The sequence below is a fragment of the Apostichopus japonicus genome, chromosome 8, assembly GCF_037975245.1.
Source record: "Apostichopus japonicus isolate 1M-3 chromosome 8, ASM3797524v1, whole genome shotgun sequence".
Lineage (NCBI taxonomy): Eukaryota > Metazoa > Echinodermata > Holothuroidea > Aspidochirotida > Stichopodidae > Apostichopus > Apostichopus japonicus.
This window is the reverse complement of record NC_092568.1, coordinates 10,319,424-10,331,442: the sequence shown is the minus strand read 5'-3', so window position 1 is coordinate 10,331,442 and position 12,019 is coordinate 10,319,424. Positions and strand designations below refer to the sequence as shown.

At 39.5% G+C, this 12,019-nt stretch overlaps 1 protein-coding gene across 3 annotated transcripts in view; it reads right to left on the bottom strand.

Annotated features, from left to right (window-relative positions):
- Positions 1-335: 335 nt before the first annotated feature.
- LOC139972121 (uncharacterized) overlaps positions 336-12,019 on the bottom strand; it is a 147,460-nt gene continuing 135,776 nt past the window's right edge. For all 3 annotated transcript variants that reach the window (XM_071979066.1, XM_071979065.1, XM_071979067.1), the window contains exons 13-15: positions 6,360-8,704; positions 5,244-5,360; positions 336-2,844 (exon numbers count right to left, since the gene is read on the bottom strand). In XM_071979066.1, the coding sequence (XP_071835167.1) occupies positions 2,827-2,844; positions 5,244-5,360; positions 6,360-8,704 (2,480 nt within the window). In that variant the 3' untranslated portion in view covers positions 336-2,826. The remainder of the gene's footprint in view (positions 2,845-5,243; positions 5,361-6,359; positions 8,705-12,019) is intronic.

Sequence of the window (12,019 nt, the reverse complement as noted above, 5' to 3'; positions counted from 1 at the left end):
GGCGGTATTGAAGAACTGAGCATGCATAGACTCTGAATGTGTGACCTGATTAATTCACTTTGGCTTCGGCTTTGAGGACGTTTCTGTATGTTGCCGTATTGGACAAATCTAACCGTAATAATAATTACCGACTTTGCGATCCTCGTTATAGGACATTGGCGTCTTTGTAATCTGTGGTCCCCCTCACAATTTTACAAGGTCAATAAGAGTGTCTCCATAGTGTTCCCCTTCGGGAGAAAGAAAAGGGGGGGGGAAGGGAAAAATGGTACTGAACAGAAGTGACGTACTGCATGGATGAGTCATTTGCACACAAATAATAGCAGTCCTATGCTGGGTACGTTTTTCTCACTTTTATTATGAAGTTGACTCTTGTGAGTAAATTTCACATTAAAGTTAATAAATATAAACAAAGGCACAATATTGAAATTTTTCATACAAATCGGAATGAAAACTGATTGACAATAAAAATTCTAAATTATAGCAAAATATTTCACCTTTATATATAAATTGAATTGCAAAATCGCCACTCCCTCCCCCCCCTCTACCCCACTATCAACTTAGCATGAAAAGGTAATATATTATTGAAAAATATCTTTGCACAGTGAGTAGCACTGTGTAGTAGCACTCCAAACAACTATGTCGACTGTTTTAACTATCAGGGTCTGTTTCAATCAGTCTCAAAAAAATCACACTACCTATTACACACCACAACAATGTCATTGCCAAACATGAATGTGTTTGGCATTCGAATGATAAGAAATATGTAGACCTAGGTATTAAATTAAAATCATACTCAATTGATAAATGACAGTATATTCCTGATACTGTTAGCTAATTTCATACCTGCCAACCCTCACGGTTTCAACATCCAGATCATAGTTTTGTATAGTGGGGGTAAAAGTGGGGTCTCAAAAACTCACCCGCCAATTCCCTAGTAACAGGTAGAAACAAAGCACAACAAATTGGCATGGAGTTGTGGATATTTTTGGTTTAATACATGAGTTTTATATGACTGAAATCTCTAGTTTTTTTAATCCAGGTTTTAACCTTTGGGGGGGGAGGGGGGTTGACAGACCTGGTCTTTTGCAAGGCAACCGACAATTAAAATCCTGCATTTTTCATATTGATAGATTGTAAATATCATACATAGGAGTTAAAATCCAGGCTGTGTTCATTTCATTCAGCTAAAATTCTGCTAATAAAAAAGATCAAGTAAGTTAAAATCAGAAACTAATACTGAAACCCTGTTTTTTGCATGGTTAATGTCAGTTCTGTTGGAAATCTTTACATTAAGTAATAATCCATCTCTAATTAATGATAAAGTGCAAACTTATCCACCGATAATGTCCTCCATTATCACCCTGGTCATTGATTACCTGTCAAACATAGAGACAATCCCTCCACATGGCAGCAGCTAAACAGTGCCCAAATCAAAATCTCACAGGTCCACCAATTTATACACCTGGAATAAGAGAGGGAATGGAGATAAAGTGCCTTACCAAGGACACAACGTAATGATCTGGCCAGGGCTCGAACCTGCAAGCCTTAGATCACAAGTCCACTTGAGCACAACACTCTTCACTCTACTTGAAGGGTTGAATATCTATAATTATCTTATTCCTATATTTCTTTGGTTGAACATTGATGTTGTATTATTCTGACTTTTCTTGCTTTATTGAATGTCCTTTGAAGGTCGCCAAAACTTTGGAAGAAAACCTATTACTGTTGACATGTAAAAAGAGTAAGAAATGTAAAAGGTTTTGAACATTAATTTCTTCAAAAGTTTCAAAATATAACACAATGTTGCTACTAAGCACCATTAATCATATGAAAATTTCTCAAAGAGATACCCCATACCCGTAGACCCCATACCGGTAGACCCCCATACCCGTAGACCCCCACACCCGTAGAACCCCACACCTGGTAGACCCGATGCCCATAGAATACATACCAGTAGACCCCATACCCGTAGAACCCATACCGGTAGACACCATACCGGTAGAACCCATACCCGTAGACCCCACACCCATAGACCCACACAACAGTAGACCCCATACCAGTCAACCCAATACCCGTAGACCCCATACCCGTACACCCATTCCCGTAGACCCATACACATATAACCCATACCCGTAGACCCCATACCAGTAGACCCCATACCCGTAGACCCATTCTCTGGGCCACAACATCCTTCACTGAAGGGTCGCCAAGAGATCAAGGTGAAAAGTGAGGTCACTGAGCACAAAATTTTATGGAATACCAAGGCTTTTGATTGATGTTTTGTTGTAATTAGCTGAGTTAAACAGTTGTGTTGAACTGATTTACACCGAACAAGGGTTAAACATAATAGACTTAAAGAGTGTTAGAGCCGAGTGGATAAAGGCGGTGGCATTTGAAGCAATGCGGCTTAGCAATCGAGAGGTTCCAGGTTCATAGTAAGGTGGGTTTTTCATCCAAGAGCAATCTGTTTTCCATCTGAAATGACTTTCTAAATTGAAAACATTCCAGATTTGAGTCAAAACGTTGAATTGGGAGCCACCCGACCTGTAAGTTGTAATCCATAAGCCCTTGCTAGTTTCTCCCACATTTTCAGTCGCTTAAACATCGTAAAAATAACTGCTGACTATGACGTGAACGGCACGTGAAGCAAGGGCCAAAGTAAATTGCTTTGTTGAACGACTTTGATGCAATAATGATGCCAATATATCTGCCTTTACAAATGCCTTTCGAAAGGTAAATGTTCCATTTGTATTTGGTGTGTGTAAAACAGCTGCATATCGCCAGTAAGTATCACCCTTGTTTTAATGGCTCGTCAAGAGAACTTCCTCACAGTAGCAAGACCATCTGTGAGTGTAAAGAAAGAAAAATATCCCGTGACTTGGAGATAATAGCTACCCTCATATTTCTCGATTCGAATATTAAAATGACATCAAGAAACAGACAGGACACACCTGTTCATACACCAATTACAAAAACACATGTAAAGGAAAACAAGTTTTCAATAATAGTGTCCACTACTACAATCTTTAAACTGCTTCTTCTAGCTTGCTCAGTTTTTTAGTTTTTTTACTGAAATAGTTCAAAATCCACAGACAATTTTTAATTTCGTAGGAGAGTTGATATATTGTGAAACTCACGCATAGGAGGCAAAAAAAAACAGGGTACTGGAAATTGGGTCAAATAATTCACTTAAATTGCTATTTCTTCCAGAGAAGATTATCACTCACTGCTACGTGAAATCTAGTCTCGGTCAAGACTTTCTTCCATACTGCTCGATGGTTGCTATAAATTTATAACCCTGATATGCTAAATAATAACTTTTCTCGGCAATTCAAGGCAGAGGGGATTGGAAGAAGGCCGGCCAAAGTCCTTTTTCAAGTATAACACGACTTGGAAAATTACCCCTGCTCATGTACCACTCAGGAAAAAATTGATGTACCTTATTGACATTCACATAGCCTTTACTCTCCCCACCCCCTCCCCCCTCTCAACTGCAACCCTTTGAAAACCTAGTCACAGGCCAAGCATGAAATATTAAACAACATTAAACAAATACTGAAACAATATTAAAACATTATTAAAACAAATATTAAACCAATATTAAACCAATATTAAAACAATATTAAGCCAAACTAAACGGATTTAAGTTTTCAATGTGTTTAATGATTAAGAAAAATAAATTCTTCGGCGCATCATTTATTGTCACAACTGTTAAAAGACGGGTGGTGAAAATCTCTGGGGAATGGTAACTAATCACAAAAGCCAAGGGACAAATGAAAGTTCATAAGAAGTATATAAGGGAAACTAGAACAGCCCATGGATAGCTGCGGATTCATTTATCACATACAACAAGAAAAACAGAAAAAAAGAAAAGAGGGGGGGAGGGAAATAGGAAGAAAATGAAACAAAAGTAAAAGGTAAAAAAAAAGAAGAAGAAAATAAAGACAAACAAAGATAAGGTTCCTGTCAAAGATGAGATATTATTACAAGAAGTGGACAACCCTCGGCGATAGGTGTCCATGATTGATAAATTGCATTATACCCCTCGGAGTTATAGCCACATCTGTCTACACGGGGAGCTATTAACCCAAATAGCAATTGTGCCGCTAATGAGGTATTCTGGAAGCGATTGTCTGGTAATTGCCCGGTTATCAATGCAGATGGCCAAACAAACTGTGACAGTCAAAGAGCAAAAGCGAAACCCGATGTAAAAAGATCCACCTGCCTTTAGATAGTAATTATGTCCGCCATTTACCTGGCTTTACAAAGTTTACACAGTTTTAAAAATAGGTCAGGAAATGGGAGAATTTATGCAATGGTAACAGAGAGAGAGAGAGAGATTACATAGAAGGAAAAACAAAGAAGAAGATAAGACTGAAAGTACTCATCAGGGAGCTATGAATCATTCATGAAAAGTCTCTCCTGAACCCTCAAGTCTCATGGTAAGGGAAACCCCTGGGGACTGCAATCAATCCAGTCTGGACTAGGTAGAACCAAACTAGAAACATCCATTAGTTATCACCTTATATGGACTGAGATATTACATCATCTTTCTTGGTGAAGAGAATTTCAAGGTAATAATGAGAATTGAATCCTATCCTATGAGAAAGACTGTGAGGGATGCAGGGAAGAAAAAAGATCGGGGGGGGGGGGGAGGATGCCGAGGAGATGAAAAGATGGGGGGATGCAGGGAAGAAGAAAGAGGGGAAGGGGATGCAGGGAAGGGGAGCTGGAGGGGCAGATGGAAGCTATTGAGTTCTGCTATGCATCAGTTTTCCTATTTCCAAACAATTTTTCATAAGGGTCTGTACTCTGTACTGTAAACTTGTTTTGTAAAGCAATAACAGTTTTATGTCTTTCATTTGAGTTTTGTATTACTTAGAAATGAGTATTACTGAAGTAATGGTTTACTTGTCCAGTATTAAACTTGGTCACTTTTTCAGCCTGTCGTGCTCAAATGGTCACTTAGCAAAAATATCAAATAACAACTTTGATGATTGACAGTGGTGTTTCAATGGCCTACAATATATCAAATATTTTTTTTTATATCATTGCTGATGGTTTCATTGAGCCCTACAAGAATTCAGTGCCATAGCAATTAGATAGATCTTCATTGTCAATAAGAGCCCCTCATGAACTTTTAATGATAGAAAAGTAACACTGAAAAGTTATGTTCTCATATGTTGGGGGTTGGGTGAATTTTTTTGGGGGGGAGGGGGGAGCAGGGAGGGGGGTTTACTTACATCTTCCTCATCATCTCTATCAGATGACATGTCCGAGAGTTCTTGTGATGACATCGGGTTTGCATCATCGGCAGCTTCCCACAGAGAATCACTTGCTTGGATGTCGCTAGACTCCATCTGCAGAGAGAAGGATGACAAATAATTTGCAGTCGCCCATCCACACTTCAGATCATAGCAGAGTGTGTTATCATCTAATAGTTGCATGAGTACCCCCCACTTAATAATCAATGATATCTGTCTATGGGTTTACAAATATCATTCAAAGATTTATCACGATCAAGAAAGCTGATTGATAAAACTTTTCAAAGTCCTGTTCTAAAGTCTTCACCTAGTAATGCCTGTGACCATGCAGGGCTTGATAATAGTCTGGGACTCCTTGTGCTCTTCATCTGATAATGGCTGTAGCACCAACGGGGAAAGATCAGCATTGGTCAGCACTACATTGTTTGCCTATCAAAACTATCAACTTTCCTGCATTTTTTTAAAAATTTGAGGATATGTTGCAACAATGTATAAATGTGAGCTTTCCAGAAGAGGATCTAAGAAGCTAAAACTGGTGACAAGTTAGCATTTAGAAATAGCTCCAGACTAGCTTCTCAATTGCTCCAGAAATGTCACAACTTTCTGGTTCTCAGAGAATCTGTGTTTGGTTTCCGGAATGAGAAAACCTTACTTTCAAGCCTATAGGTAACCCTATTGGAGTTTCTAGCACATTCTGGAGGAATGGGTCTTTTTCAAACTTGAGTTTGACAAATTTACTGATGATATTCTTACTTATTAAAACCTTAAACATTGAAGTCGAATTAACATGGTTGTTTCAAATTTGAAGTTAAAGGTGAAAAGTTTGAAGTTTTCATATTTGCATTTTTTTCTTTTTTCATTTGGATAAGTAATGATGTCTGAGCAAAGATATATTGAGAATCAAAATAATCCAATCACAAATCAATGTTAATTATTCACACTTGGTGTGAAAATCTATGAAGGCATCTTTATAGTTGGCCGACTTAAATCTTATACTTAGTTATAATTACTCTTTAAATAATTGCCTACATTGTTTTTACAATATCTGCTTGAAAAGAGAGACGTTTATCATCGGCACAGCTTCATAAAACTTACCAAAGACTTAGGTTTTCGGCCGCTACTGCTCATCCGTCCCTTCTCAACATTTTTATCCGACTTCCTCCTCTTACTTTTAGGAGATTTTACTTCCTTCCATTCATCGTCGCTACCTGAGTAGCCCTCCGCGATGACACCGAACGTAGGACCCGAGGAATCTGATTCGAGGGAATCGGTTGCACAGGATGTTTTAAGTATATCCCTCCTGCTAACTTTTCCCCTACTGAGACCTAAAGAGTCCATTTCTGGTCCCTCTCTCTGAATGCGATTAATCTTTTCCGACTGTTTTCTTCCAGCGACTGTCTCCGTAGCATTTGTTTTCTGCATAGGTTTCCTCTTTGCCAGATGCTTCTTCTTTATCAAATTATCACCTTTTTGTGCATTAGTAGATTTTGTTACTGGCCTCTTCTTTGACTTCTTGACATTTGACCCTGACCTGTCCAAACTTCCATCTTTTGTTTCCTCCTGTACACTCGGCCACAGCTCCAATTTTTCTCCCTGTTCTTTCTTTGAATGAGTTTTCTCCCTGAAATGTTTTGAACTGTGTGAAATGATGCTTTGATCTGATGTCCATTCGCTTTCATCATCGATAGAATCGGACTTTCTCACAAATGACCTGACCTGTCTCTCCCCGTCCGATAGTGAATCGTTTAGTTCGGTGGCCTCCATTTGGTCGTAGACTTCCCAAGCGAGTCTTTTCTTTCCTGACAAGTCGATATCCGATGGAATGGAGCTGTCACTCTCATTGTGGTCATCGTTGCAAGTTTCCCTTGTACGAGCCGTATTTTTCCTCGGTTGGTTTTTACTTCTTGTCGCTAAGCTTTTCGATTCTCTCTTCCTGATCTTCTTTTTCCCTTTTATTCTGTTTATTCTTTCTGATTTTCTTCCACCACATGTGGGTGATGCATGCGGACTACAATCTTGTTCATCGTCATGGAGATCTGTCAGCCTACTACTTCTTTTCATAGTTCTCTCCTCTGACAATTCTTTTCCTCTTTTGCCTGATGCCAATCCTCCTCCTCTGCTAGCATCGATGGTCTCCTCAAGGTGAGTCTGATTCGGTATCCTCGCTCTGTTCTCATCATCCAACTCTTCAATATCATAACAGGATTCAAACCCTTCCTGTGATTCATTTAATCCAATCGTCTGCTTCTGTCCCAAATCCTTAATAATCTTCTTTTGCCGACCCCCCTCTTTCCTTGTAGTCTTAACAACGGTTTTATTATCAGGACTCCTAACTGCTACATTTTCAGAGCCCACAAATTCCGAAGCAACGGAACTTTTACTTTTCCTTGTAGAGGGGGCTGTGACTTTCCCGGTATTAGGAACACCATCCTCTCCGATGACAGGGCCATCAACTTCCCAATACCTTTCGTTGTTGACTCGTTTTCTCTGACGTTTACTTTTGTCGCACGGCTGCACCTTTACTTTCTCATGCTTTGTGTCTCTTCCCTCCCCTGGTCCTCGCCCCTTCCCTGATTCTAGTCCTTCCCCTGGTCCTCTCCCCTTCACTGGTCCTTGTCCCTCCCCTGGTCCCCTTCCCTCCCCTGGTCCCCTTCCCTCCCCTGGTCCCCTTCCCTCCCCTGGTCCTTTTCCCTCTCCTGATGCTCTTCCGTCGCCTGATCCTCGTCCCTCCCCTGGCCCTCGTCCTTCCCCTGTTCCCCTCCCCTCCCCTGGCCCTCTACCCTCCAGTGGTCCTCTTCCCTCCCCTGGTCTTCGTCCCTTTCCTGGTCCTCTTCCCTTCCCTGGTCGGACAGCTTTTGTCTTATTTCCATGATCAGTGTCACATTCTGTTCGACTGGTGTGTCTGGTTCCATCCGTTTCATGTGCTGCTAGTTTCACATTCTCATCTTCCAAACCAATATATTTAATTCCATCATAATCATTGTCATCTTCCAAACCAATTTGTTTAATTCCATCATAATCATAAGATCCTTCTCTTAAGCCCTCTATCAGTGGTAATTCTAGTCTCTCTTCATCTGTCAATCCTGCGACAGATATCTGCGGTTGGCTCGTTCCTGACTTCCCCCGTCGGTTCTCCGGGCATGAACTCTTCTCTTCTCCTTCCTCTTTTCCCAAATCAGATGAGACTTCAGATTTCCAGCTGGTCAATTCACCTGTGGTCACATGACTGTCGGTCACTTCCTTTCCCTTCACAGATGCTCTTACGAGCGGTGGCACTTCAGCCACGGCTCTCTTCATTTTGTCCGTATTGCACTCTGAGCCCGTCCCGTTCCTCAGTAATTGAATACTGTTCTTGCTCTTTAACATCTTGGATACGTACGGGGAATAGTTATACTGCGATGGCTGGAGGCTGATACCCTGAGAATAGCAACGGTTGATGGCTGGAGCAACATGAAAGACAAAGAAAAAACGAAGGCAAATTAATTACGACCATGTTGTTGTCACTCTCACTAAAATGCCACCCCATTCATTGACACACTACATCTTTGTTCAAATATGAAAAACATATCTAAAGATTTTTGCATTCGTGGTGACATATCATACCACCCTCTTTTGTCTCCTTGACTGTTCAAGGTTTCTATACAGTACATCACTGAAGAAATGAAAAGATCCACAACAACAATAACAGCTATGAGACAACATTGATTAGCATTTCTGGGAGAGAAAGGAGCATTTTCTGAATTTCAAAAAATAATCTCTAGACAGATTTCCTCCTCTTGAATATTCTATTAACATGACCCCCCATCCCCCACCCCCCCTGCTAGCCAGTCGTTATGAACAAACTTTTAGTGTACATTCATACCTTTCAGTACAATTGTCCGGTACCTAGTGTGACGCTTTCACCATAACATGCTCAAGATGAGCTCGCACCAAATTTCCCACAAAATTGATTTGTTTAAATCTAGGTTGCTGAGAATCTGGGCAAGCCATTTGGAGAGAAGAACATTTTTGAACCATGCTTTCCTATGGAGCTTTCAAAAGACCTCCATTCCTGTGTGCTTTCTTTGAAAAGACTAATGACTGATTATAGCTAGCAAAATACAGTGGATGTATAAGAACTTAGAATGTATTCCTTTTTTTAATTGCTACATTGCTAAGATATGAAATACTGAAATTCATTTTAATTTGGAACAGTGCAGTGCTAAATAATCACATAGAGCCTGCCTGACTGATGAACTTTGAAAAGACACCACAATTACAAGGATCAACTTTTTTGAATGATGCTTTAGCTGTGATCAAATTACTTAGTGAGAGGTAAACACAACTTACAACAAGGTTTCCCTTACTTTAGCCCCCCACGAACCCCCTGTGGATGTCAGAGTTGTCCACGAACCCCCAAATTTTCGAGACACGATCTGAGTCATTATTATACTCTAATACGCATAACAGTGATTTGTACAAGATTAATTTCATAGTGTAATAATGTAATGAAAAACGCACTGTATGGTACTACTGCGGCAACATATGCATATGGAACGCGAAAAGAGTTTGTCAATAGGTACAAATTTTGTACATTACTAAATTATATGATATATCAGATTTTAGTTCAACATAAAGTACTCTAGTTTTGACTTTCAGAAATATCTCACAAACTCCCTGGGATGGACTCACACACCCCCTGGGGGTCCATGCACCCCAGTTTAAGGGAACCCCAGACTTACAACATGTAAATGATCCACCAGACATTACATTTCAGTCTCTGAAATTTCAACCGATCAACAGAACTACGCTACGAGCTGGTAGCTAAATCCATCATTTATCGTTTAAAATTACCTATGGGTTACTAAGTTCCTTCAGGCACCGAGTCGAAAGTGGAACACAGAGGGGGACTTTATGGTACCTTGTGCCCTGCAGTTTCACACAATAGGCAATGCTAGTCTGGCCAGATATCTGTATTATTTGATATCGATTCAGCCTTGCTGCAGAGGATTTTACAGCTGCTGCAGCTCTTTTTTTCCTTTTCAATACCTTTCTGTCCCCTCTAAACAGCAACGTTTCACATTCTCAAATGCCGCCCTCACTCGTATCTATGCGCTGACAATCTTGTACAAAACCTTTGTATGACTTCCAATAAAAATGCTAAAACTGTCTCCTCTAAAAAAAGATTAATTCAACGATTGTAAATCGTTAAAATTCATCGCTGCTTTCTTCATGTCTAATTCGAACTATATCGACTTCTTCACTACTTCGATCATCCTGTTTAATCAACTCGTAATCAATATTAAATAAAAGGAAATCAGCCAGCAACTATTTCTACCCTGTCTCATTATTTATTTACAGATGGTTCTTCTTCCACATCGAGTCCCGTATCGTGACCAAACACTATTAAAAGGTGACAAACGGCGAGAAAAGGTGTAATCAAAACTCATTGGACGGCCAAATACACCACTGCTCGGCGACCCTCCGTCAATAAATTAGTCTTTCCGAGACATAACAACTAATGAGTAACTTCGAACCCTTATTATAATCCTCAACTGTTAAAATCTACTAAGTAACGACTGATGGCTTCTGACCATGACTTGACAACTGTTAGCGTGACTGTGTTAAGATAACAAATTTAATATTAAAAGGATAGTCCTGAAAGTCAAAATTTATTTCTGATTGATGAAAGAGGCACGTACATATTCTATAAAGCATCCGGGTGATTATTTGCATTTGATTTCCTCATTTACAGTTTGTTTTTTTGAATTAAAAACTGCTGAAGTTGATACATTTTATATGAAGAGAGAACATTATTAAAGCAAAGAGGTGATGTCATACAGGATGGCACCAGATTAAACTGCTGTCTTGTTCCCTTTGTTAAAGTTAGCATCCGACCTTTGACTTCAAAACTGGGATGCATCATTGCAAATGGATACACCACATTCATACATATATTAGTAAACTTCCCAACCTTTAAAGGCATTATTAGTTGACCCCATATACCATGCAAGGTCAACTATATGTGGTGAAACATAAAACTGCAAAAAAAGAAAAAACTTGACGTCGGTGTGTTCCTAAGAAATCACGTCTGAAATTTTGTGGCAGTTTCACTCGATAACAGTCATTCCAAACTAAAAGCTAATTTTCGTAAGTTAAACGGGAAATGTAAAAACTGATCGTGAAATTAAAAATTGAAATGTTAATTTGCAAGAATACTGACAAAATGAAATTCGCTGATTAATGCCGCTAAGAACTATTCCCAAATGGCTGTCCTCTCAAAGGAGAAATTGCTACAAGTCCGACACTTTGAAGTGACTTGTTATAGATTATTTATTAAATAGGATATGATCCAGATACTGTTTAACCTTGGGATTAATTTATTAACAGGTGGTTTACTCGAGCGAGAAGGTGCATGACATCACACCTCGAAAGACAACTATTGCTCCGACGCAAACTGGTACCCCGTGTTTGACATAGGGACTTCCAGGATGTTTCAGGCATAAAACCTGTCGAAGAGTAGTCTTGACTATAGACATTATTTAAAAGTGCCTTAATTACACATGCGGGAAACTCACAAGCAAATGTACTTCACACATATTTCTTGTTGGGTGTTTTGATAAATATCAATGAAGTTTAACTGTTTTTTTTATCAAAAATGTGCCTTTAAAAGGCTATTCTAAATCCTGTGATAAATGTCTTGTATTGATACAACGGTCATCACATATCAGGTGGCATGTCACTATTATCCTCCTCCCATACACCCATCATTCCCA